Raw genomic sequence first — 23,349 nt, forward strand, 5'->3', positions numbered from 1 at the left:
AAAATTTGCACTTTTAGGTCACTCTGCAATTACTATCTTCGTTTTAAAATGGCCCTTTAAACATTCGTATAAGTTACGCAAAGCTTTGAAAAACCATTCAGAGATATTGAATTTTAGCTATTGGGGGAGGGGGTGTTTCCTGGACCACTGAGCAAAGTGAGTTATTAGGTGATGTTTTATTTTTAAGCCAAAAAGGTGTTGACATGTTCACACCTAACTGGTTGATAAGCATTGGTTCGCAAATATCTTACAATTGGCTTCAATATGAATCATTCGTTCGCTCGGAGATCATTTTTAATTTGAATCTCGTTGGTTCGCAAATGTCTCACTTTTAGATCATTAATCAATGCAACAAAAGACCAATAATAACAATAGGGTGGTTCGCAAACGTCTTACGCCCCCAAATTTGAAATTATGAAAATTCTCCAAAAATCTAAAAATGAATTTCAGCACCTGAGGGTTTTTGCTGGTGGTGTATTTTGGTTTGGGGTCCCCTTTTAATTTCCTTTTTATTGGGTTCTAAAATTTATGTCAACTGAGACGATTGTCTTGTTAGGATGCGAATAAAAAAGTGCTGACGAGAAATAAAATTGTGCGACCGACCTTTGATAACACAATCTGTGAAAAGTTGAACAGTAGAACTAAAATAATGTTAGATGTCAAAATAATAGGGGTGAACGAACTCATGCAAAATCGATGCCTATTGCTGTTCATTTGTCTATTATTAAAATGATATATTACTGCAATTTTTCATCGATTCGTACGTATTATTTGTATTGCGAATACGTACTACTCAATAATACATATATATCAATAAATAAGTATCTACTTTTTCGTGCCAAAAAAACACTCACGTACACAGTCGGCAAGATGCATTATTTTATTCGCCGATGATTGTCGAAATGACTGCCATTTAAGAATTGCATGTTTGTATTTGGTTAACGAACTCGCGAAAGCGTGGGTCTGTGTGTGAATAAACGTCTTTGAATTTGATTTAAATTGAACAGAAATATCTTTTATTTACTTCCTGTCGTACGGTAACTAAATCTGGTCTTTTAAAGGTAATTTGCATTAATTACACGAGGCTGTTACCATCGTGTTTGAGTTGCTCGTGTAATTACGATACCTGCAGTGATACCAAAAATGAGTGGGAAATGTTCACCTTGCGATGTATTGCTGACTGTACGTTACGTAGTTTTGACTTCCCAATACACATGTGTAGGTACCTACATTTACCGTATCCTACACGATTAACAATAACTAGGTAGTAGGTACGATGCCTTTGACTCAGAGTTGAAGATACATATAAGTATCTTGGGCGTTTTGATATAATTTCCTTGGTATCCGGTGATGAAGTAAAATCAAAGTTGAAGGTTGATGATTTCCGTAGAATGAAAAAGACTTACCTACCTGTCACGATTGCGAAAGAATGTTTTTTTTTTATCTAAGTATAAGTGATGTCTGTTCTGTGGTAATTCCTCTGGTGCGAGGGGGATATTTTTTCAGTTCATCAAGAATGAATTTGTTGGTGGCCCAAGATCCGAAACACGCGTTTGACTTAACACGCAAATCGCTAAAAAAAAAAAAAAAAAAGGCCGATGAATGTGAAACTTGACCGAAAGCGAAAATTATCTCATTTTCGCCAAAGGGTATCTCGCATACTTTGTTATTTCTAGATTTCCACACAAATTCGGTACAATTTTAACAATGAAGTTCGATGATAATTTTGCATTAGAATTGAAATGGAGGCGGATAGCATGGATTCATAATTTTCATCTCAACTTAGATGATATACGAATGAGAAAAGTTTCACTAGAAATTCTTTGAATTTTTTCCAAGTATAATTTAGTTGGTTCGATCGAAGCTTTCATTAGACTGCATAGAGACGACATTGAAAATAACAACTGCTGTGTAGTGATTACTGATTGCTGATGTAAAACTGCTGTAGGCATTTAACGCGGCTGCTTCTCCAAGTCTCTCAGTTCTCATCCAAGTATTTCGAACGCATTACGCAATCCTATCAGGGTATGCTCGCACTTGATGGGTTGGTGGCCAGTGTAAGTAAAGGTGGTTTGTAGTACGGAATGGATATTACTCAGCTGTTGTATCTCGATCTCAATCACCCAGATTTTACGTTTTGTTTTACGAATGTGCCTATTTTACATTCATTCCATTTGTACTTAGAATTAAAAGAACGTAACAATACAGTACACAGCAGCTATGTACTTTGTACAAATTAATCGTGTAACTGTTGAATCGCTAATAAATCTGTCGTAATCGTCGGCATGAGAGCGTAATTATTTTTACGTTCACGAATATTATTCGTAATCATTGTTGACCGTACCGGGTATTTTAATCTTTATTTGCCGATCATTGTAGGATATTATAATATATTTCAAATAACTCGTATATATCTGTTGTGTATACATTGTTCGTGATTATAATAAATTCGTCGTATTTTAAATGGCTCAGAATTCGTGTTAGATTCATGAGATTTTTCCGTTCTAAGATGGTTGTCTCGTGGGCCTGGATCATGGTGTTGATATACCTAGACCTAAGTACCTACTTTTATTACTTTAATAGTTCAACGCCAACTTTATCCGATAATTTTTCGTCGTGGTTTTTTTTTTAATAATTCGTGTTCCTAAATTTTAAAAATACGTAGATTGTGAAAATAATGTCCGTGACATCATTAATCAGCTCCTCAGATTTATTGTGTTCGTTCTCAGGGATGTTGGGCGTCAGGATTCTTTTTCCTTTTTATACCGAAGTGAACATTTTAAATCTACGCATAAAATCACATGATGAGGCGAAATACGTAAATTTTGGCATCAAAAATTGTACAAATTGGTTTTGATTTTACGAAATTGCAAAGCCAAGAGGAAAAAAGACTCTTTGATTTTTTGGGTAAATGCACTCGTCATAGCTTTAAAAAAATCGAAGATTCCGAATTTCTTTGAACTTGCGATAAATATTAGTCCAGGCATGGATTTTGGCTGTGTGAATCACTCAGAGGGGTTCAGGCGTTCTCAAAATGGGGCGATTCAATTTTTTAAATAAAAAGTATAAAATGTACATAGAAAAAATTGACGAATTTCATCCGAACTAGAATTGATGATATTGTATGGTAGTGGGTCGTATTTTAAGAGAAAAATTTTTCCACTTGAATTGACCAATGATTTTTTTGGATTTTCGAAGACCTGTCGCCTGTAAGAGAACCTTGTCATCTCGTCACCTTTGATTTGGCTGAAATTGAGCTCACTGAAAGTTCATATTATCCACGATATCTCATTAACCAAATTTTCAGCCGCCGAAGTTGTTTGCAGCAATTTCTGGAGCGATTCCAGTTTGCTAGAGAAAAACTAACTTCTGCTGGAGACTTCAGATCGTCTCGAAAATGGTTGCAATTACGTACTCAATTCGAGAGGTCGACTTTAATATTCAAATCAAATTTAAGATTTTCATTTCCTGGTTTACCATTTTTATGAAAACTTTCTCAGTTGATAGGCTATTGCAGCCATTTTTAGGCAGCTAAAAATTTGGTTCTGAGGTGTGGTGTGGTATGGGTAACATGAACTTTCAGTGAGCCAAATTTCAGTTAAATCGGAGGCGACGAGTTGACAAGGTTCCCTTATTGTTAGGTAAGATACATAATATACATCCTATTTTTTTTTTTTCATAATTGCACCTCTGAAAGAACTTACCAAAAATATGGTTAAAAAGGTATAAAAACGCGTTTTGCTTAGAAGATACGTTTGAAAAAATTGTGTTGGAGACTGACACAAAATAGAAATTTCAAACTTAAATTGCAATTTCAGCCTGTTTTAGGGGTTGGAGGTGACGGTGAACTGACGCTAGCGATTTGAAGATTGTATCAGTGGTGTTTTATACCGTAAGGAACAGCTTCCTATAATTAGTTTCAAAATCTGAGGACAAGGTTCTGAATACAAAACCATTGCTTTAATGAGTCATGCACTCAAACTGCTGCCATCCGTCATTAATGCCAAAGACACAATAGATGTGTTTTTTTAACATGGATTTTGGTAGATTTTCGAGAATCAACATTTTGGACTTTTTTTAAAAATCTCTTTTTTAAACATTTTTTAGATTACATTCATCAACTTTCAAAACCTTAAACGTCTTCACTCTTCGACTACATACGTATCTCAGCAGATTTTTGTGAATTTTAAATCTGCCAAAATCCGTGTAAAATATGTACATGTCTATTAAAAAAGCAAAAGAATGATAAAGAAGTCGTAAAGTGTTTGAAAAATGTCTTTCCTAAAGTCCTGCTTTTTTCATGGAAATGTTGTTAGACACCTTGAAATTATGTAGAACATAAGCAAAAAATAGTCTGGAAATGAATTGCTTGATAATGAATATGTAAACGTTGTGAATCACTTTCGAGGGAAAGGAGGTGTGTGTTTCAGTCAGTTATGAATTTTAATGTACATATTTTCACTCAGATTTTTCAAATTTTATTAGATTCCTAGCAAAATAAATTTTGATTAAAACCTGTTATTTCAAGAAGGAATACCTATCTAGAGTTTCCTTATTGCGGAAAAAATTCACGAATTGTAATTTTGAAATTTTCACAATATTGCACGATCTAAAATGTTCAGATTAACTCGTAATCGATATTCTATCATACCTAGTTACTTTTTGAGAATACATTTCGGTTACTGTAACGTTTGCTAAAAACGTGATGAAGAAAATGCAGAGCAGGAATGAAGACGAATTGAAATAAACATTAGGAAAGAGCCACCTAATTATATAATTTGGCGAAGTCTCTTCCTCGCACCTTGATGATTTTGACATAGTATATTCTTTTATTCGTCGTTATTGGTAACTATGCTATTGTTTTTAACCGGTTCTTTTCGATATCGTTGACCTCGTTGAGCGCTTTATCATTGGTTTGAAAAACGTGCGTTATTTTCCGGTCGCCGCGCCATTTGTATACTCAAGTCATCAAGGTGTAGTAGTCCGAGTGATTAGGATAAAATATTTTAACTCATTTCGATTGTGCAAAACTCAAACCTCGTTAAAAATATTTTTACGAATGAGAGAAGATGAGTAATGTGATGTGATACGTCTGGCTGTGTGACTGACTGGTGAGAATATCTCGAAATGTGTAAATTTGTGTAATTTTTACATTCATCCGAATGTACGTCTGGTGATGTTATGAACAATGTGTGGGGATATTAATTGAGGAAGTACGTTTAATATGCTTAAACGGAATGAGACAAAACCAAATAATTATCGAGTGAGTTGTTAAATACATACAAAATGCACTTCTCTTCTTGACGCGGAATATAACGTTACGCGTATAAGTTCAAATAACTCGAGTATCATCGTGCGAATTCATTCATTAATATTGATTCCTGGAGAATGCGGTTTTTGTTTTTAATGATATGATCTTTTTCACTCTTGATACTTTAAACGAAAATATTTAGCCATAATGGATTTTTATTATATGCACCTTGTATGTTTTGTTCTAAACGCTTGATAATAATCGACCATTAAGTAATTATTCGATGACTTTACGAAATATGTAATATTAATACGAATTCCTTTTTTTTTTCTGTTGCAGACATGTCATACTTAACGGTGGCATTGTTGTTGTTTTGCTTGATCAAACTGCTGGATGGCGTACCTCAGGCACAATTTACCAAAGACCGGGAAGCGTTTTTCAATAAAACTTCCTATCTGCGATTAAATCCTATAAGTTTAAGCAATAATCAAATAGGATTCAATTTCCGATCGTGTTATGGTGGTCCGCTATTCGTTCAAAGTTCCTCATCATTCATCAAGAATAAGATCTCATTAGAAGTGACGCCAGAATCTCTATTGCTCTCTGTTCAATACTCAAGTAGATCTTACGAATCAAAAATTACTGGAAAATTTTTAGATAATAAGTGGCATTCGTTCAATTTGTCCCTGAAATCCAACGAAATTATTTTATCAACGAATGAAGAACAACAAGTTAGTATCTAAAAAAATTTATATATATTTGCTTAATTTTACTTGTTTAAAATAAGTAGAAATAGAAAACGTACTTTTTTAAGATGGAAAGGAGAAGGTGGCGAAGGTGACACTATTCATTCAATATGATGAGATTTTAATTGAGGAGTGGTAGAGTCTCCATGCTAGATTCCCACGGTGACCTTTTAGCTGATAAGAGCTGAAGAATGAATGATGCTAAAAGATTAGTGATACCCTCCTTTTTTTTTCAAAGTCGAGAATAGGATTAGAATTTTCATGAAAATTTATTTTTTGTGGTATGGTCAGAACTCAAATTACGTTTCCATCATCAAAAAATAAACTAATTTACTAAGTATATAAAACCCAAAATAGAAAAGCAAATTTCCACTTTTTTTTTGAAAATGACCTTACTTTAAAAACTCGAAGCTCTGCTCTCCCTGAAACGGATAGTTTAAATTTTTTACATATTAAACACCAGGTAGGTTGCTAACCGCTTTTAATTTTTTTTTTTTTTTTTTTTGGTAATTTATTCAAACGTCCGTAAATATCTATACCCACTTAGAATGAGCCATAAAACAAATTTTGAATAAATATTGAAAATGACAAAACTAGAATCTGATTACATTGATTATTGAGAAAAATTACAAAAATATTTGATCGATACCCAAACATCATTCATGGGTAGTTTTAGTTGATCATGTTACTGAATTTTTTAGGTCTGGGGTCTGGTTACTTCGTAGAAATCTAGAAAGAATTACTCGCGGATAGGTGTTTTATTTTTCGTGTTGGAAAAATTATCACGAATTTGATGAATATTTGCGATATCGATAACCCGCATCTACTACCAAATTCACGTCCGTAAATTGAAGGTTTTTGTTAAATAATATTGTTGATAACTTCCTTATTGTTCGTATCGTGTAACCTAACCTAACCATCTGAATAGCCTTTTTTCAACAATACTTTTTATTAATGGTTAATTATGCAAATCTCGCGTTAAAATAGCAACGGTTTATTTCTAATTGTTTATTTTAGACCGATATATATACTCGTAAATTTATATTACGCTGCTGATAATTCTGCTATATAGAAAAAAAAAATGGTGGAAATAGTACATATTTGCCGTTAAGTATACGTGAAAGTTGGCTTAATGCTTAGGTATGAAAAGGCTTTGTTTCGTGTTGAGTAATTTGCAGATAAATGTGAGAAATTTTATACATAGGAACTACTAATGCTGATTTGAAAATTTTAATTAATTTCGGAAATATGAACATAGATGAGGTAATAGCCTATACACACCTAGAGGTACATGCAATCGAGCTGCAGATATATATTCTCCAAGGTATATTATTTTTTAAAAATTCTGCGATTGTAAGATTCTTATACACTATGGCGAATAACTGTTTGAAAAATCCGACCAATGTGGCGAAAGTTTTCCGTTATTTTACTCATCTGGCGGTCGTCTAACGTAATAAATTTTTAGCGAAAAGTTTTCTTTAATTAAAACAACATGGATTTAAACTGGACACAGGTGATACGTAGTACATTTTTTTAGTTAAATATATAGTAGTAGAAAGTATTACAACGTGTTGAACGCAGAAAATATTGTGTATTGTATAGTGTTACGACTTGTGTCGACGAAGTAGAGAAAAAACGACGTTAATTTTAAATGTAGAACGAGCGTTATTTTATGCCAAACTAACGCAAGAATGACAATTCAGTATTTTGCGAGAATTTTCCGAACGAGTTAATAATCATAATGACATTTGCGTAGCTTGACGGATAAAGTATAATAATGCAATAAGATAGGTAGCTATAAGTGTAAAATAAAGGAAAACACTGAGATAATGTAGGAAATGCACCCGTGGCGATAATGCCCGATTTTTTATAAGACACCATAGTATCAAGATCCTTGCAGAAATTTTGTAAAAAATTATGATCGAATAAATTTTTTTTCATGGTTTGTTTCGAGTAGGATTGTTTGAAAACATTATTTCAGTATCACAATAGAACAGATATTTACAAATTTTTTCGAAAATGAAATTTTGAATCAGTATGCAAAAAAAAAATGTAGGAAAAATGTGTATAAACTCAGCAAAGTTGTTACGATTTTATCGAAAATCCACTCTCTCCCCTTCCCCTCCAAAAATAAAAATTTATTAATGTGTAAGTGTGAGATTGTCTCTGTGTTTGATCTGAGAAAATTCGATTTGATGTAGGGTACATATCTGAAAAAGTTGTAATTTGAGAAAACTTAGTTGCTCCTTGCACCCCTAGAACAGTCCTTGTTTCGTCAACCCTTTCAACACATTTCATTGAACAGGAATGATTTTTGTGAAACGATGATAGATTTTATCATTTCTCCATCGCCTCAACGGATTTTTTTCTTCTACTTCTACACCCCAAAAGCCCAGATCTCTCAGTACAGCTCCGAAACATATCCTCGTTAAAGATGTTCGGAGGCAATATTATAAAACTAACAATAAGTATGAGAAGATGAGATAGGTAGGTAATGTTAAAATGTGACCTTCACAAGTCAATTGATAGATAATTACCTATCTACTTAGGTATGTTTCCGAGAACTGAAGAAAATATGAGGCAAAGTCATGAATTTTACCAATTTACTTCAGTATTAAAAACTTCAATGAGAGTCTGAGAGACAATCATATAGTATAATAGGGAAAAATCGTCTGTACTATGTTAAAAAATTAGCATAATTAATTTCTCAAAAGTGAAGGGAAATTATCAACGAGTTTCTCGATAACTACCTACATTTATAATGAATATGAAAAATTTTGTTTGTTTTCAAACATTCATTGATTTATTGGTTCTTGTTTCAGATATTGGCTAATTATACTTATAACGCGGAGTTACTTACCCATGATACAAACATTTTTGACAGAAGTTCTAAATTGACAGTTGGAGAAGGTTTTTTGGGATGTATACAAGAGACACCTGGTGTACCGTTGAATTTAACGTCAAACGATGCGTATAACGTGATAGAGGGTTGTCCACTTCCTTCAGGTTCTTGTAAGTATATCGCGTGTATTTAATCGGTTATTTGATTAATTAGAAGAAAAAAAGAAACGAGCATGTTGTAGAATTATATGTAGCTAGTAGGTGCATAAATTCTAGTAGAATTCTTCTGGATAATTTTTTTTTGTGTGTTTATAATGAAGAACTATTCTAGCTCATATCATGCATGAATTACGTTATATGTTGAGGCTGGTTCGAGATCGATCTCGTAGAATTATCTGAAATGCATGATTTGTAATTGCCTATATACGCATGCTGGTAGAACCCGAAGTTTCCTATGTGGATGTCGTTTGTTTCTCTACTATTTTCGTGATATATTTCAAGTGGGCACCGGCCGACCCGGCTCACGCTTTAACAAGTGATGAATTTTGATGGATAGTTTTTCATGAGTTGACCCTTGCATGGTAAATGTGAAGTAAAGTCAGCTCATAAAACTGGACAAAATTTCATTCTAAATGAGACAATACGAAAAATTTTAGATCAATGCTATCAATGTGCGGAAATTTCGACGATAGGGTTGAATTTTTTAGAAGTCATGTCAATCGAATACGTATGTAAAATATGTATGTATTATAAATGTACGTACTTTTAGGGCACGTATTAGGGCAATTGCCTTTATTACTCATGCCTCTAATCGAACTCGTTTCGAACTCATCGATAGGTAATCATAGTAAAATGTTGCCTTCTAGTTCATAATCACACAATATACAAACGAGTATGAGTGAAATTGGTTGGCCGGAGAGGGCGGGGGATGCCATGGAAACGGCCGAAGTTCCAATAAAATGATTATAAAAAAGTACGAGTGAAATGAATTATTGAATAATGTACTCCATTTACAATAGTGGCTTGTTTATTGGTGAATGGATCATTGTCTCTTATGATGGCCTTTTTTAGTAGAATTTGTCATGTCATGAAATAAGGACAGCACAATTATCTTATTTTACAAGCCTGCTTGTTTTCTTGGGAACTTCAGTATTAAAATACATGTGATGTTCAAATTCTGCCTATCTTAATTTTTGCAGAGGCTCTATACGTATAATTTGCAATTCTTGTAACCCTCGCTACGAGTGAAAACAAACAAAACCCCTAATTACAAAAATCATTTTTTCATCGTTTTATTTGAATTTTAAAATACGATTGTCCAGCATGAATGAATTTGTGAGTGATGGTGGGGGGAGGGCGAGGGCGACTCAAATTGTATATTAGCCTTATGTCGTATGTTAAAATGTCATGTCGAGTTTGTCATCTTGAAAACGTATTGCATGATACGGTTATGTTACAGGCCCAGATTATTGTGCCGATCAATCGTGTTCTGAAAATGAAATATGCATTTCGCATGCGGATGGTCATGAATGCGTTTGTAATGATCAAATTCCCGGAAATGATTGCGATGTAGAAAGTGGTATGTGGACTGCATTTACCTACATAATATGTTTTGTGTTTAAATGCTGAGTAATCACTTGAATATATAGAATTGGCATTTGTATCTTTGTGTATGTATGTATGTATGTATGTGTGTGTTTTGGTGTTGGCAGTTTCATGCTGGAACGTTATTTATTTGTAAATTACTCTTTTTTTCGCAAGTTCTGAAAAATTAACTATGGTTTTATTGTAGGTACTGGATGTTTGTGCTCTGATGATGTCGGAAGATGTGAAGAAGATAAAATAGGAAAAGGTCGCTGCGTATGCAAGCCAGGATTTGTAGGTTTGTATCATCTTATGATTATCAACATCATCAGTGCAACTTCGTCTCTGTGATTATTCAAGTGTACAAATTTTAATTGAAATCGTCGTTTGTTAATTCACGAAGGATATGAATAAATTAAATTTTTGAATCCGTCATAGAGAAGTCGAAAGGCCATTCGAGAATACAGCACTAGGAATCATTTCAAATACTGAATTTTTTTTTCGATTTTCAACGAATTTTTGAGAATTCAACGGTTTATTTTTGGTGGAAAAAAATTTGTTTGATCAAACTACCCTTATTTATTTTAAATTTTGATTTTATTTTAAAAAATCAAAAAATGAAAATCCACAACTGAAATTTCAGGTACGATGGAGTATTTTTGAATGCTGTTTCGATTTTGATATGGTTATGCAGTGACGCTGCCTGAATATGAATTTAATAATTTTCATGAACAGCACTTTCCCAAATTCACTGTCAAAGATGAATTTATACATGTAGATCAGTCGAGCGTGAATGTGAAAATTTATTTGACACTCGAGTATTCTGTGACACTAAAAACAATTTTTCAGAAAAAATCCAACTGCTCTGCAAAACATTAGATAAAAATGCACATACATCGGAGCAATGCTTTCTTAATTATGAATTTCTCATTACGAATGTTTTCTAATTACCTACTTCTTTGAATTTGTAAATTTAATATGAAATTTTATTTTTTCACTTTTTCAACATCGTTCGATTTATCAACATTTTTTTCGCGGGAGAATACGATAGTTACATATTTCATTGATGGATAGATTTTCTCAATTTGAATAACAAAAAAAATCCCATTAAAAATGGATCTTTAGAACGATCGAATGCGTCCGTTAGAATCTTATTGTTGTTATTATCGCAAGGTACATCACTCACCTTGATGGTTTAACGAATAAAGACACCAAAACGATCTTGAGATGCAGCAAGTGAACAAATAGATGATAAAGTGGGTAAATGGTTTTAAAAAAATGATGTGATCATTTACATCGAAGACTTTATCATAATTTAAATCCATTCCGTTTGGTGAGGAGGGGTGAGGAAGGAGACTTGTGGATATTTAAAAAAAATATTTTGGTGGTTTCGTTCAACGCATCTATTTATTTTTTTGTATTTCCACCTCTAGATTTGCATAATGATCAACGTGTTTTTTTTACTCTTTGAAAATCTGAGTTAAATGTTACAAAATTTAAAATTTTATTGGATTTTGCAGGTTCATATCCAAATTGTACTGAAGTACCAATTTGCGCAAGTTCTCCATGTAAGAATGGTGGCATCTGTAATCCTTCGAGTTCTGCGGCTGATTCATATTTCAACTGCACATGTCCACCAGGTTTTACAGGTAAACAGAAATTTACAATTTTTATCGCATATTTGTTTAATTACAGGTTTACAATTCGATAAGAATGTAATGAAAATGAAAAGTCAGCTTATTACGCCATTTTTCATGATTTATTTTTTTCAACTGATAAATCGCATTATAGCCTATTTTTATCGAGTTATGCTATTAATAATGAAACATTCTCAGACTGTTTTCTTACCTATTATTTTTAACGTAATAGCTTTCATTTTTCACGATTCGTAAAAACATAACTATCTTCATCATCGCTCGTATTTATGTTGTAAATTTAATTTTTGTCGCTTTCAATTTTTTTTTTTTCGCTAACACAACGAACTAATTATGTTTGCATGCTGCATATTTTCAAATGGATTGCCTATAAAGAAATTTTGATTTCTAAAAACGCGAAATTTTGCTTCTGCTTGTCATTTCACAAAGGCGTTGCTCATTATTCGTACGGCAATTCTGTGATATCTTGCATGTATAATGCTTGCTGTCGCAATATCGAGCTTCAAAAATTATTTCAAAGCGTCACCACCGAATTCGATGGCGTAAGTTTGTGTACTTATAATTGTTTTGTCCGCCTAATTCACGAGGTACCTACTTTCTTTCTAATGTATCTGTATGATTTTTTTTATTATTATTAATCACTAACACTGTGTATTTAAACTTTTAATTTATGGAGCTTTTTTAGGTATTGAGATTTTTTGCACTTGATGTATGTACTATGTTTATATTGGTGTTGGTGCAGTTTATGGTGTCGGTGTTGTCGAGCGTTTTTCGTGAATGCCAAGCCAAACACAAGCACGTTAATGATAACGATAATAGGGTACAGAATCGTATCTCTTCGCATCTTTGCGTTAATAAAGACGCTTGTTTTTTGAGTCTGTCTTCATTTTTATCGAGCTGCTCGTACGATGGAAGCGGTAAGAACGTTTTCGTTGGATAGAGTGTGCATTTTTTGTTGTTTTTTTTTTTATGAATGAGATTTATTCATTTGTACGATTAGATGAAAAACTACTTTATGTTTGATTTTATTCAGGAAAATTATGCCAAAATCCGATCAGCGAGTGTCAGCCGCCTTGCCAGCATAATGGAACTTGCATCAGTACCCCTGAGGGTTATAAGTGTAACTGTCCCCCGGAATATACAGGTGAATTGAATTATTTGGACGTACATTTGCTTTTTACTTTAGTCTTGTTTGTGAAATTTGAAGAAATCGCGACTATTCAAAAATTATCATTTTAAATATTTTTTTTAAATTTCGTGATGAAAAATTTATGTGGACTAAAATCTTCTATTTTTTATTGTTTTATTTGAAATAGTTTTACGTTTTCGGTTTAAACTTTTTCTCCATTGTTGGAGATTTCAGGTTGACTGAAAATAGTGAAATTTGGTTTTTGATGAATCGATGTTAAATAAGTAACGAATTTGTTCAGTTTTGAATAGGTACTTCAATTGAAGAATATCAATTTTGAAAAAAAAACAAAAAAAACATTTTGAATAAAAAATTACAAATTGAGTATCTGAAATTTTCAAAAATTTATAAAAAATCAGAAAACGAAGCTAAAGTTTTGTTTTCCAAGTTTTGTAACCCCTCAAAAATCCATTAAAAAAATCCGTTATAGAATCTTTCCTACTGAAGTAATGGTCATCTCGTAAAATAATGTTCTGAACCAGTTTTCCATTTCATCCAGATCTCTTCATTGAACTCATCGTCCTGCATGCCTGCTACACTAAAAAAAGAGCGGGGATTTCAAAATTCAAAATGAAAGCAGTTTTTGGAAACGCTGAGTACATTTCCATGACTTTCGGATGTTTAACCGAGTCTGTAATCGTTGAGTTCGTTACTTGGGGCTGGGATGATTAACCATTCTGGTGTGAAAAAAATAATTATAAGGAGAGAAGGTGTCGCTTTCGAAAATTTATTTTACCTACTTCATTTTGGACATTCTCTATTCTATGTCTGCATCGAGTGTTTCCTGTGCTGACAGTACTTACCCAAGTAATAACTCAATAAAAAAATTTGCTCCAATGTCACAAGATTAAATTTTTGACTTTTGCAAAAGTTGAATTTTTTCAAAATTTCTTAACAAATTGGAAAGCAAGATATTTGGGTAAATTTGTGATTTTTCTACACTACCACAGATCCATGTGATATTGAAAATCCTCTGGAACATTTTAGAAAGTTGATTGGATATTCAAAAATTGAAAATAAAATATGTTGAAAGTTATATGGGCTGATGAGTAACTTGAAAAAAATTAAACATTCGATTCTAGTGACGCATAGATATTTAAATTTATTTACAATGCAACAGAATTAAATTCCGATCATACCCGCCGTGAATATTATTTCCATGCTTATCGCTCGAATAAGATCACGATTATTTTCCCTCTCTCTATCATTTTTTTTTTTACCTGAGTTCGCGTAAATCAAGTCAGAAGTCATCGCATGGACGTGTATTTCGAATCGTTTAATCTGTGTACTGAGCTAGTGCATAAAACATTGTACTTCGGTACCTTCGTTCCGAATATAATACTCATTTAAAGCACATTCGCCTGTCCGTTAATTACCTATGTGATTCTCGTTTCTCTCTCGTCTCAATTTTTTTTTTTTTTCTAAATTCAAATTTGTGTTATACGTCGCGTGTATAAAGTATATGTTTCGATATAGTTGTTATTAAAAAATGTAAATGTCATGGTGTTACGTGGTTGTGTTGCAATAACTAACTTATTATTATGTGTTTTGCACGTGATTTTTTGTAAAAGTGTAATTTTAATGCTTCTTGTGATTTTAATATCAGGTGGATTTTGTGAAGAAGATGTTGACGAATGCAAACGCAAACCAAGCGCTTGTGTACATGGACATTGTTTGAATTCCGATGGTAAGTTTTTATTGGCTAATTCTCGAATGTCACGTTTTTTACTTTTTAGGAAACATTACTGCAATAATATATTTTCGGCTCGATTGATTGGATATTTATAGAAATTGAAAGATGAAATATTTCGAAATCAAGGGAAAGATTTGATTTTTCACCTAGAACTGAATTGAGTTGCGTGCTCAATTAGATATTGGTTCCAATTTAATCGAACTATTTGAAATATCAAAAATACTTTTTTGTAGCAATGAAATTTACTGATTTTTATTAATAGGTACATGGTATAATACTGTACATAAATGATACTGCTTGCACATTGAAAATGAAATTCATTTATTCCCTAATCGTTAAGACCCCGGTAACAATTTAAAATGTTATTTTCATTTATGTGAGAATTTTTTAATCAAAATTTGGTACTTACATAAATTACAAAACTTATCAACAATTTTATATTTATGGTGCGTACAGCTAAAGAAAAGTCATTAGCTATCCCCCCCCCCCCCTTCAAATTGTTTCCTAAACACGCAAACGATTGTTCATTTGAGATAAAATGCAATGACATCGCTTCATTTTCTCATTTACTTATTTATAAAGGATGCGGTGTAATGGCGAAAATAATCTAAAAAAGATTACCTGCCTAGTTTTTATGATGTGCCAAAAAGACATTTTTTTCTAAAGCGTGTAACTTGCATGCTCAGTTGCTCACCCGTCCGTGAATTTTTCATGGATGTGATTACAATAAGAATGCTTATTTCCTTGGGAAATTGCTTTTTTTGTGGAATATTGCACCGTATCGTGTTTTTTTTTCATCGTTAGAGTAGAATACATGTGATTTCTTTGCATTAATGTTCAACTAGGAAATTATTTTGGCAAAGTGGCGCGAAATCAAATTTTATTCGATATTTTTTGTAATAGGTATTACGTAATTGATAACTTTCAATTTTTAAAAAAATTTTTAAAAGTGATAAATTTGTTGATTTAAAGATTAACTAAGGTTTCTGCCTTATACGAGTATGCATATGATTGTACGATATGTGGTGTATACTTGAAACGAATTCTGAATTATAATTAGTAATCTTCGAATACATACAATAAGGTTAACCGGATAAATTACGTGATTACTAAATGTATGTGGCTTTTATTTGCAAAAAAAAAAAAAAATAACAATGTTCTTTGAAGGATTTAGGAATAGTACCTATTATTGAAAGTTTGCATCAAATTCTTTGTCATACATGAGATGATATCCTTCTGGTACATTTAAATACGGTTGACACGTTCTAGATAGGAAGTGAACGTTGAAGTGCTTTCGTTAGGTTGAGGAACAAATTGGTTTTAATAACGGTGAACATTTTGACCTGTGATAAAAACTTTTCACCATTTGAGCACGTTCTATGCATTTTTGTTTACTAAATGGTTGGTATTATCATCATGGATCTTATTCCGGATGTGTTGGAGTTCATCACTCTTTGGAGGTTTTGAATTTATGGTGTACCTACTAAATCGATAGATGAGAAAGGAATCATATTTGAATCGTTGATTTCAGAATTACCTATTGAATGATTTAGCATATCTGTATCTTGAAAAAAGAGAGAATTTTCAAATTACTAATAAAATGGCCAGATTTTTAGTTTTTTTTTCAAGTATTTAAAAAGCAGAAAAAGCTGTTGAAATTGTTCATTTTTTTTTCATTTTAAATTTTTGTTTCGAAATTTTGAATTGATGCTTTTTTCATGATCATACGAGTGGAAAATTTAAAATATGTTATGCATGCCCAGCATAATAGTTTCAATAGAGCGTTTATCGGAATTTTTATTTGAAACACTTTACAGAAATTGACGAAAGTTTCGTATTATTCTGTTGCAGACCCCTAATACAATGAATAAAATATCATTGTAAGCATCTAATTCCCCTTTCCTCTTCTCAAAAAGCCGAGGGCCGCTCTTTATTTTTAAATTGCACAAATTTTTTGTCCTTGGTGTCTTTACGACCTCGTCGAGGACAATAGAAAATCGATTCATGATCCGAGGTCAAAATATATCCCAAGTCTGAAATATTACAGAGTGGGTGATTTTTTTGTCTCAAATTTGCAGTACACCTTTTTCAATCTATAAAACTTCGAATTCATTTACGTTTTGATGAACTCAACTTATATGACATGGATTTTTCAGTTCAAATACCCTACCTACCGTATCTATTTGAAATATGGTAGATTTTAGACTTACATATGTAATTCAACTTTGTAGTATTAAAATGATTACGTTTTGCTGAGGCGTTGAATTTTCCTAAAATTGAAATCAACTTAAACTGATGTGTTGTATTTTGCAGGTTCATATCAGTGTTTTTGTACGCCAGGATATACCGGTGACCATTGCGAATTAGATATCGACGAGTGTTTATCGCATCCTTGCTTCAATGGCGCTACGTGCATCAATGCTGTGAATCGATTTAATTGTATTTGTACACCAGGATATACAGGTAATGGATTATAACCGGTTTTAATCGATATTACGGGTACGATTTTTACTTTGATCTTGAATTGCTAAAGGTAACATTGACCATTGAATTAGCTTTTTAAATCGTCAACCAAAAATAGACCTAACCAGTGATTGTGACGTTTTTATTATTACCTCAAATGGTTTTTTAGTGTGCGTAACACACTATTTTTTTTTTACCGTACATACAAACACCTCATTACTCGTATTTTGAACTTATAAATGCGAACACGTAGCCTATTGTATGTGTTAACTTACCGATGATGTTTTTATTTTTTCGCCATAGGAAGAGAATGTAGAATTAATATCAACGAATGTGATCCAAATCCATGTTTATCGGGTGGTACTTGCATCGATGGTAACAATTCATTCACCTGTGAGTGTCCCATTGGATTAACTGGATCACGATGTGAAATCAACATAAATGATTGCGAGGTGAATTATTCTCAAAATTTATTTATCATCCTAATTAATGATTGAGATATATCAAAACCTAACTATTGTTTTTCTATTTCAGTCATCACCTTGTCAAAATGGGGGAAATTGTACCGACGGCATCAACAGTTACTCGTGCAATTGCACAAATACTGGATTTGTTGGTTAGTAAAGAAATCATTTTCCAGACATTTTGTCGAAAATATTTTGAAATCTTGACGTAAGTAACGAAAATGTAATTTTTTAGGAGAGCATTGCGAAATTAACATCAACGATTGTGCTGAAGATCCATGCAAGAATAATGCCACTTGTAAAGATCTAATCAACGATTATCTTTGTGAATGTTACCCCGGATATGGCGGTGAGTTTTTTCAATTACGAATTTCGGGCTTACGAGCGTTTTTCCGGATTCATTATTAACTTAGTCGTAATAATGATATCGAAAAAAATCATAACTCATGTTCAATTTAATTTCCGTTTTAGGTAAAAATTGCGAAGACGATATCAACGAGTGTGAAAGTCTACCTTGCCAGCATGGTGGAACTTGTCTTGAAAAATCCAATCAGACGTTGTATAATAAACTAGAAACCCAATTCCCGTTACCATCCGTATTCACTCATCCGTTTAATTACGCTAACGCCAATGGGTAATTTTAATTACTACGATATTATGTGGATTATACTTAATACTTGAGCACAGAAATTCCGCTAGTTCAAAAATTGCATCATTCAGATTAGAAGCTTGTACTGAATTTATTTTATTTATGTATTTTAAAAATATGGCGAACGATGAATTTTGAAAAAGGTACCTAAAGGAAACAAACTACGATTTTTTGAATTTTTGCATTTTTCGTTGATATTTTAATGCAGTCTGAAGACAAACCGGTTAGAAGTATCTCCTTCCATTCAGAATGAAACTAGGTACTTGAATAGTGTACTCGCAGAAATAATCGACTCCTAAAACTCAATTTTTTGAAACTTGCCAAAACTTGAAATTGAATGGTTCATTTTTGAACCGACTAATTTTGAAAGTACGTGGAGTCTCGACAAGTCTGGACAACCAGTCCTCAATTTTGATCACAACTTGAGCAAAAATTTGTAATAGTAAAGAAACAAATCGATTGGTATTGATTCAGTGATATTGATCGTGAGTTCTAATATTGACTTTTATGTTTTCTATCCGGCATTTTTGACTCTCTTCCATCTTCCCGGTGCCCTTAAAAATCATTCAAATATGAAAAAAATGAAAGTGGTGTATGGCAACAACGTCACGTGTCGTTTTATGGGTCTTCGATGGTGCTGAATTCGAATGAAAACTTTTTTTCAATACGACCCCACAGTGCCCCTCCATATTTTGAAAACAAGTTCTAAAAAATTTAAAATGTTTTGAAGTTTCGCTTTTTCGTGCCCCCTATTATCTAAAATTGTCGGATTTGATGACAAAAGAATTCTTATTTTTTGATTTTAAGTGCTAAAAAAGCGGTACCGGGAGCCTTGAAAATGTGAAAAAAATCATCCAAAAATGTAATGAGTACATGAAATTTTATTTTAAAAATTTAATTTCCGATGCGAACTCTTCTAAATAACATTCTTTTCAAGACTAAACCGTCTCCGGTCTTCCAGGCATTGTTACCCCCCTCCCCTCCCTTGTACTGTGCCTCTCCGACCAATCAAAATTGTATCCAGCATAGTCATTATTATTTCGATGATTCGATCGTACCTCGATATTCGTACTGAAAATTAAAAATATTTTTGAATGATGTAGGGTACGTTTAATCGACCGTTTAGGCCTTTCTTTCTCTTCTATTTTGGTCTGGAGTACAAGCTGTTTCGCCATCGCTCATCAATTCATCATCCTAAATTTTATGATTTATCTGGAGACTATAAAATACTTACACGACTTTATGATCATTTCAGTTACGAATGCGTTTGTATGCCTGGTGCAATGGGCGTTAATTGCGAAATAAATATCAACGAATGTGACAGCAATCCTTGTAAAAATGGTAAATGTAACGATCTTCTGGGATCTTTCACCTGCGAATGTGATGATGGATTCGAAGGTATACATTGCGAAAATGATATCGACGAATGCGAACGATACAAGTAAGAAGATACTATTTTCCTTGTTGAGATGTATTAAATTCATGCTGCTTCTTGATACATCATTTTAATAATTTTTTACTTTGCAATTTGTAGACCATGCGTTCATGGCACCTGTATGGACCGAAAAGCAGGATGGTTTTGCGATTGCTCCCAAACGCAAAAATTCGGTGGCAAAAATTGTTCGGTTGAATTGATTGGTTGTAATCATACACAAACATGCTCGAATAATGGAACCTGTAAACCATATCTTGTCGGAGAAACTCAACATAAATTCAATTGTACTTGCCCTAGTGGTTTTCATGGACCTATTTGCGAAAAGGTAATTTTTTACTAAGCTCGAAACGAATTTTACCGTTATCAGTAGACTAATGATGATTTTAAAAACTCATCACTTTATTTTCCTGCATTCTAATTTTTGGCGACTTTTGAATTTTTTTCAGATAACGACCATGTCACTAAACGGAGAATCTCATATTGTTGTAAACACGACCAGAGACGAAGGATACGATATCTCGTTTCGGTTTAAAACTACTCTTCCTAGTGGTTTGCTAGCATTAGGCAAAGGACACACGTTCTACATATTAGAATTAGTTAACGGACGACTGAATTTACATTCTAGTTTATTAAATAAGTGGGAAGGTGTTTTCATCGGATCTGAACTAAACAATAGTAATTGGCAAAAAGTACGAGAAAAAATCCTAAGTACATATTCCGAACCATAAAGAAGTGCGATTGTTATGAATTTAAATTTTTCAGGTATTCGTTGCTATAAACTCTTCGCACGTGGTACTTGCTGCGAACGAAGAACAAACCATATACCCGATCAATTTTAACGAAGCCGGAACCGCCAACCAAACTAGTTTTCCTACTACTTACGTCGGTGGTACGGTGTTTTCTTTGAGACATTTGACGCATGGACCTTCCGTATTCATCGGATGCACAGAGAACATCGTAATTAATGGACAATGGGTAAATTTTATTGGTCTACGTTTCTTCCTAAAGGAATGGCAACTTTGTTTAATACTTTTTCATCGTTTTTATAGGTAATTCCCGAAGAAATAGGCAGCGCGCCGATCGAAATGCAAGGCGTTGAAGTCGGTTGTCAGAGAAGAGACCAGTGCCATCCTAATCCTTGCCATAGTGGCGGTATGTGTACCGATTTGTGGAAAAATTTCAGCTGTTCTTGCCCCAGGCCATATTTAGGAGAAACCTGCCAATACAGTGAGTGGTTTTCGAAAAATATTTTATTCGATAAAACGAACCGAATTTAACTTAGTTGTTTTTTTCAAACTTCCTTTTAGATTTAACCGCCGCCACTTTCGGCCATGAAAATATCACCAATAGCTTGGTCACCGTTAATGTGTATAATCAAGCGAAAAAAACCGTCCGGAATATCGTCGATATATCGATGTTTATCAGAACGAGACAATCCAAAGGAGCTATATTTTACCTTGGGTCTTTGCCCGGTTCGGTGGTGTTCCCCGAAGAAACGTTCATTTCTGCCGAACTCGACGCCGGTGAATTATTGGTCAGAATTCAATTCAACGGAACTCCCGAAGCGTATACTGTGGGTGGAGTGAAACTTAATGACGGACGCGATCATTTAATTCAGGTTGGAAAATTTCACGGTCTTTGTCGTGGCGTGACCAGAATTTTTTTAATGGCGAGGCAAAACAAAATTATCGAAAATATTTGGTAGAAAATCAAAATTTGGCATACATAATTTTCTAAAAATCCTTCATATTATGCAGTTATTATGAAAACGATGATAAAATCCAAAAATTTGTTTAAAATGTAAAACAAATATTAATTTTTTCAAGTTTTTAATCAAATTTTCCCCTGCTATTAGGAAACGATAACCCCATTGACCTCTTTTGGTTACGCCACTGGGTCTTAAAAAGAATATGTAACCGAAAATAATATGCATTGATCTAACGTCGAATTATCTCTTTAGGTTATTCGTAACTATACCTTGGTTCAAGTGAAAATTAACGGTACTGAATATTTCCGCAAAACTATCAGCGCTAGCGGACCATTAGACGCTCCTGTACTCTATTTAGGAGGATTCCCAGTTCAATCGAATGAAAATGAAACTCTGAATGTTGATACGTCTACTATAGATTTCCATAGAGCAGGAAGAGACGCGCTTGTAACGAAACCCGATACTGTACCGAATGATCCGCATATATCCAGGCATATTAGGCAAACGATCGATAAATTCGAAAGTATACCTAATTTCAAAGGTGTTATTCAAGATGTACAGGTATGTAGTAATTTTTCACCTGAAAAGTGCGTTTTGTTGACGAGAATGATGGATGAATTGATTTTTATTTTTCATTTTGTCAGATAAATAACGGTTCATTGAAAATGATAGTGGAATTCTTCCCTCTGAAAATCAAAGATTTGCAAAGTTCGAAATATTTCGGTGTATCGTTCGATCCTACTACAGTTTTAGAAGGAGTACTATCTGATGACACGTGCCGATCTAATCCTTGTCTTAATCAAGCCGCTTGTGTAGTTACCTGGAATGATTATACGTGAGTGCCACTTTTATATTTTTTGAAAATGCAGGTGGGTTTATTTTTTTCTTTCGAGAGTTGAACGAAATTCTCCGTTCATTTTTTCCAGGATCTTTAGTTTCTGCCTAATTTTTTTTTGATAATAAAAAAAATTGTAAAAGAAATGAAAATTTTTCAAATAATTGAGTCACGTTAAACTTTCTGAATTTTGCTCTAAATATTTTTTACAACAGCAAAAAAAAAATAATTTGAAGGAAATTTTTTTTGACAATTTCGTTTTGCTTCATTTTTTTTGTACAACCCTCGATTGGTTCTAAAAATCAAATATTTGTTGTAAAAAATGTCGACCATTTTAGGATTTTAGTTTTTCATTCTGAGGAAAAATGATTTTTGGAAAAATATTAGGATTCTTCAAAAGAAAAAAATTGGAAGAAACAAAATAAAGGATGAAGTTGATCACCACGTTTCATATTTATTTTTGTTGAAAAATGAAATAAATTTTTGCAGCTGTACTTGTCCACATGGCTACAAAGGTAAACAATGCCAAGAAATGGAATTCTGTCAAGTCAAAGATTGTCCCACCGGAAGCGAATGTCGTAATTTAGATCACGGATACGAATGCGTCTCTAATATCACTATGAATGGCGTAGTCAGTAATACATCGCTGCAATATGCATTTATTCATAATACGGACGTGGCAGTCGCTTTGAATTCGATCGAAATAATGTATCGAAGTAAAACCGGCGGAACTTTATTGTATCTGTGTAACAACGAAGAAACCGTTTCTCAAAAACACTTTTATTTTTCCATTTTCGTGCATAATGACGTGGTATGTGAATAGTAAAAATTGAACG

The 23,349-nt window shown here is 33.2% G+C and overlaps 1 protein-coding gene across 5 annotated transcripts in view; it reads left to right on the forward strand.

Annotated features, from left to right (window-relative positions):
• crb (crumbs) overlaps positions 1-23,349 on the forward strand; it is a 37,773-nt gene that overhangs the window by 9,280 nt on the left and 5,144 nt on the right. The window contains exons 2-24 of one of the 5 annotated variants that reach the window (XM_065354571.1): positions 5,591-5,982; positions 8,820-9,009; positions 10,298-10,417; positions 10,631-10,720; positions 11,943-12,071; positions 12,453-12,619; positions 12,820-12,994; positions 13,111-13,221; positions 14,873-14,953; positions 17,273-17,422; positions 17,726-17,874; positions 17,957-18,038; positions 18,122-18,235; positions 18,358-18,520; positions 19,791-19,976; positions 20,070-20,295; positions 20,417-20,659; positions 20,733-20,945; positions 21,020-21,197; positions 21,278-21,588; positions 21,931-22,239; positions 22,323-22,513; positions 23,003-23,324. In XM_065354571.1, the coding sequence (XP_065210643.1) occupies positions 5,593-5,982; positions 8,820-9,009; positions 10,298-10,417; positions 10,631-10,720; positions 11,943-12,071; positions 12,453-12,619; positions 12,820-12,994; positions 13,111-13,221; positions 14,873-14,953; positions 17,273-17,422; positions 17,726-17,874; positions 17,957-18,038; positions 18,122-18,235; positions 18,358-18,520; positions 19,791-19,976; positions 20,070-20,295; positions 20,417-20,659; positions 20,733-20,945; positions 21,020-21,197; positions 21,278-21,588; positions 21,931-22,239; positions 22,323-22,513; positions 23,003-23,324 (4,290 nt within the window). In that variant the 5' untranslated portion in view covers positions 5,591-5,592. Of the gene's footprint in view, positions 1-5,590; positions 5,983-8,819; positions 9,010-10,297; positions 10,418-10,630; positions 10,721-11,942; positions 12,072-12,452; positions 12,620-12,819; positions 12,995-13,110; positions 13,222-14,872; positions 14,954-17,272; positions 17,423-17,725; positions 17,875-17,956; positions 18,039-18,121; positions 18,236-18,357; positions 18,521-19,790; positions 19,977-20,069; positions 20,296-20,416; positions 20,660-20,732; positions 20,946-21,019; positions 21,198-21,277; positions 21,589-21,930; positions 22,240-22,322; positions 22,514-23,002; positions 23,325-23,349 lie in introns of those variants that run through there. The other 4 variants (XM_065354572.1, XM_065354573.1, XM_065354574.1 and 1 more) reach the window with 4 other exon arrangements.

Source organism: Planococcus citri, chromosome 3, assembly GCF_950023065.1.
Source record: "Planococcus citri chromosome 3, ihPlaCitr1.1, whole genome shotgun sequence".
In the NCBI taxonomy this organism is placed as follows: Eukaryota; Metazoa; Arthropoda; class Insecta; order Hemiptera; family Pseudococcidae; genus Planococcus; species Planococcus citri.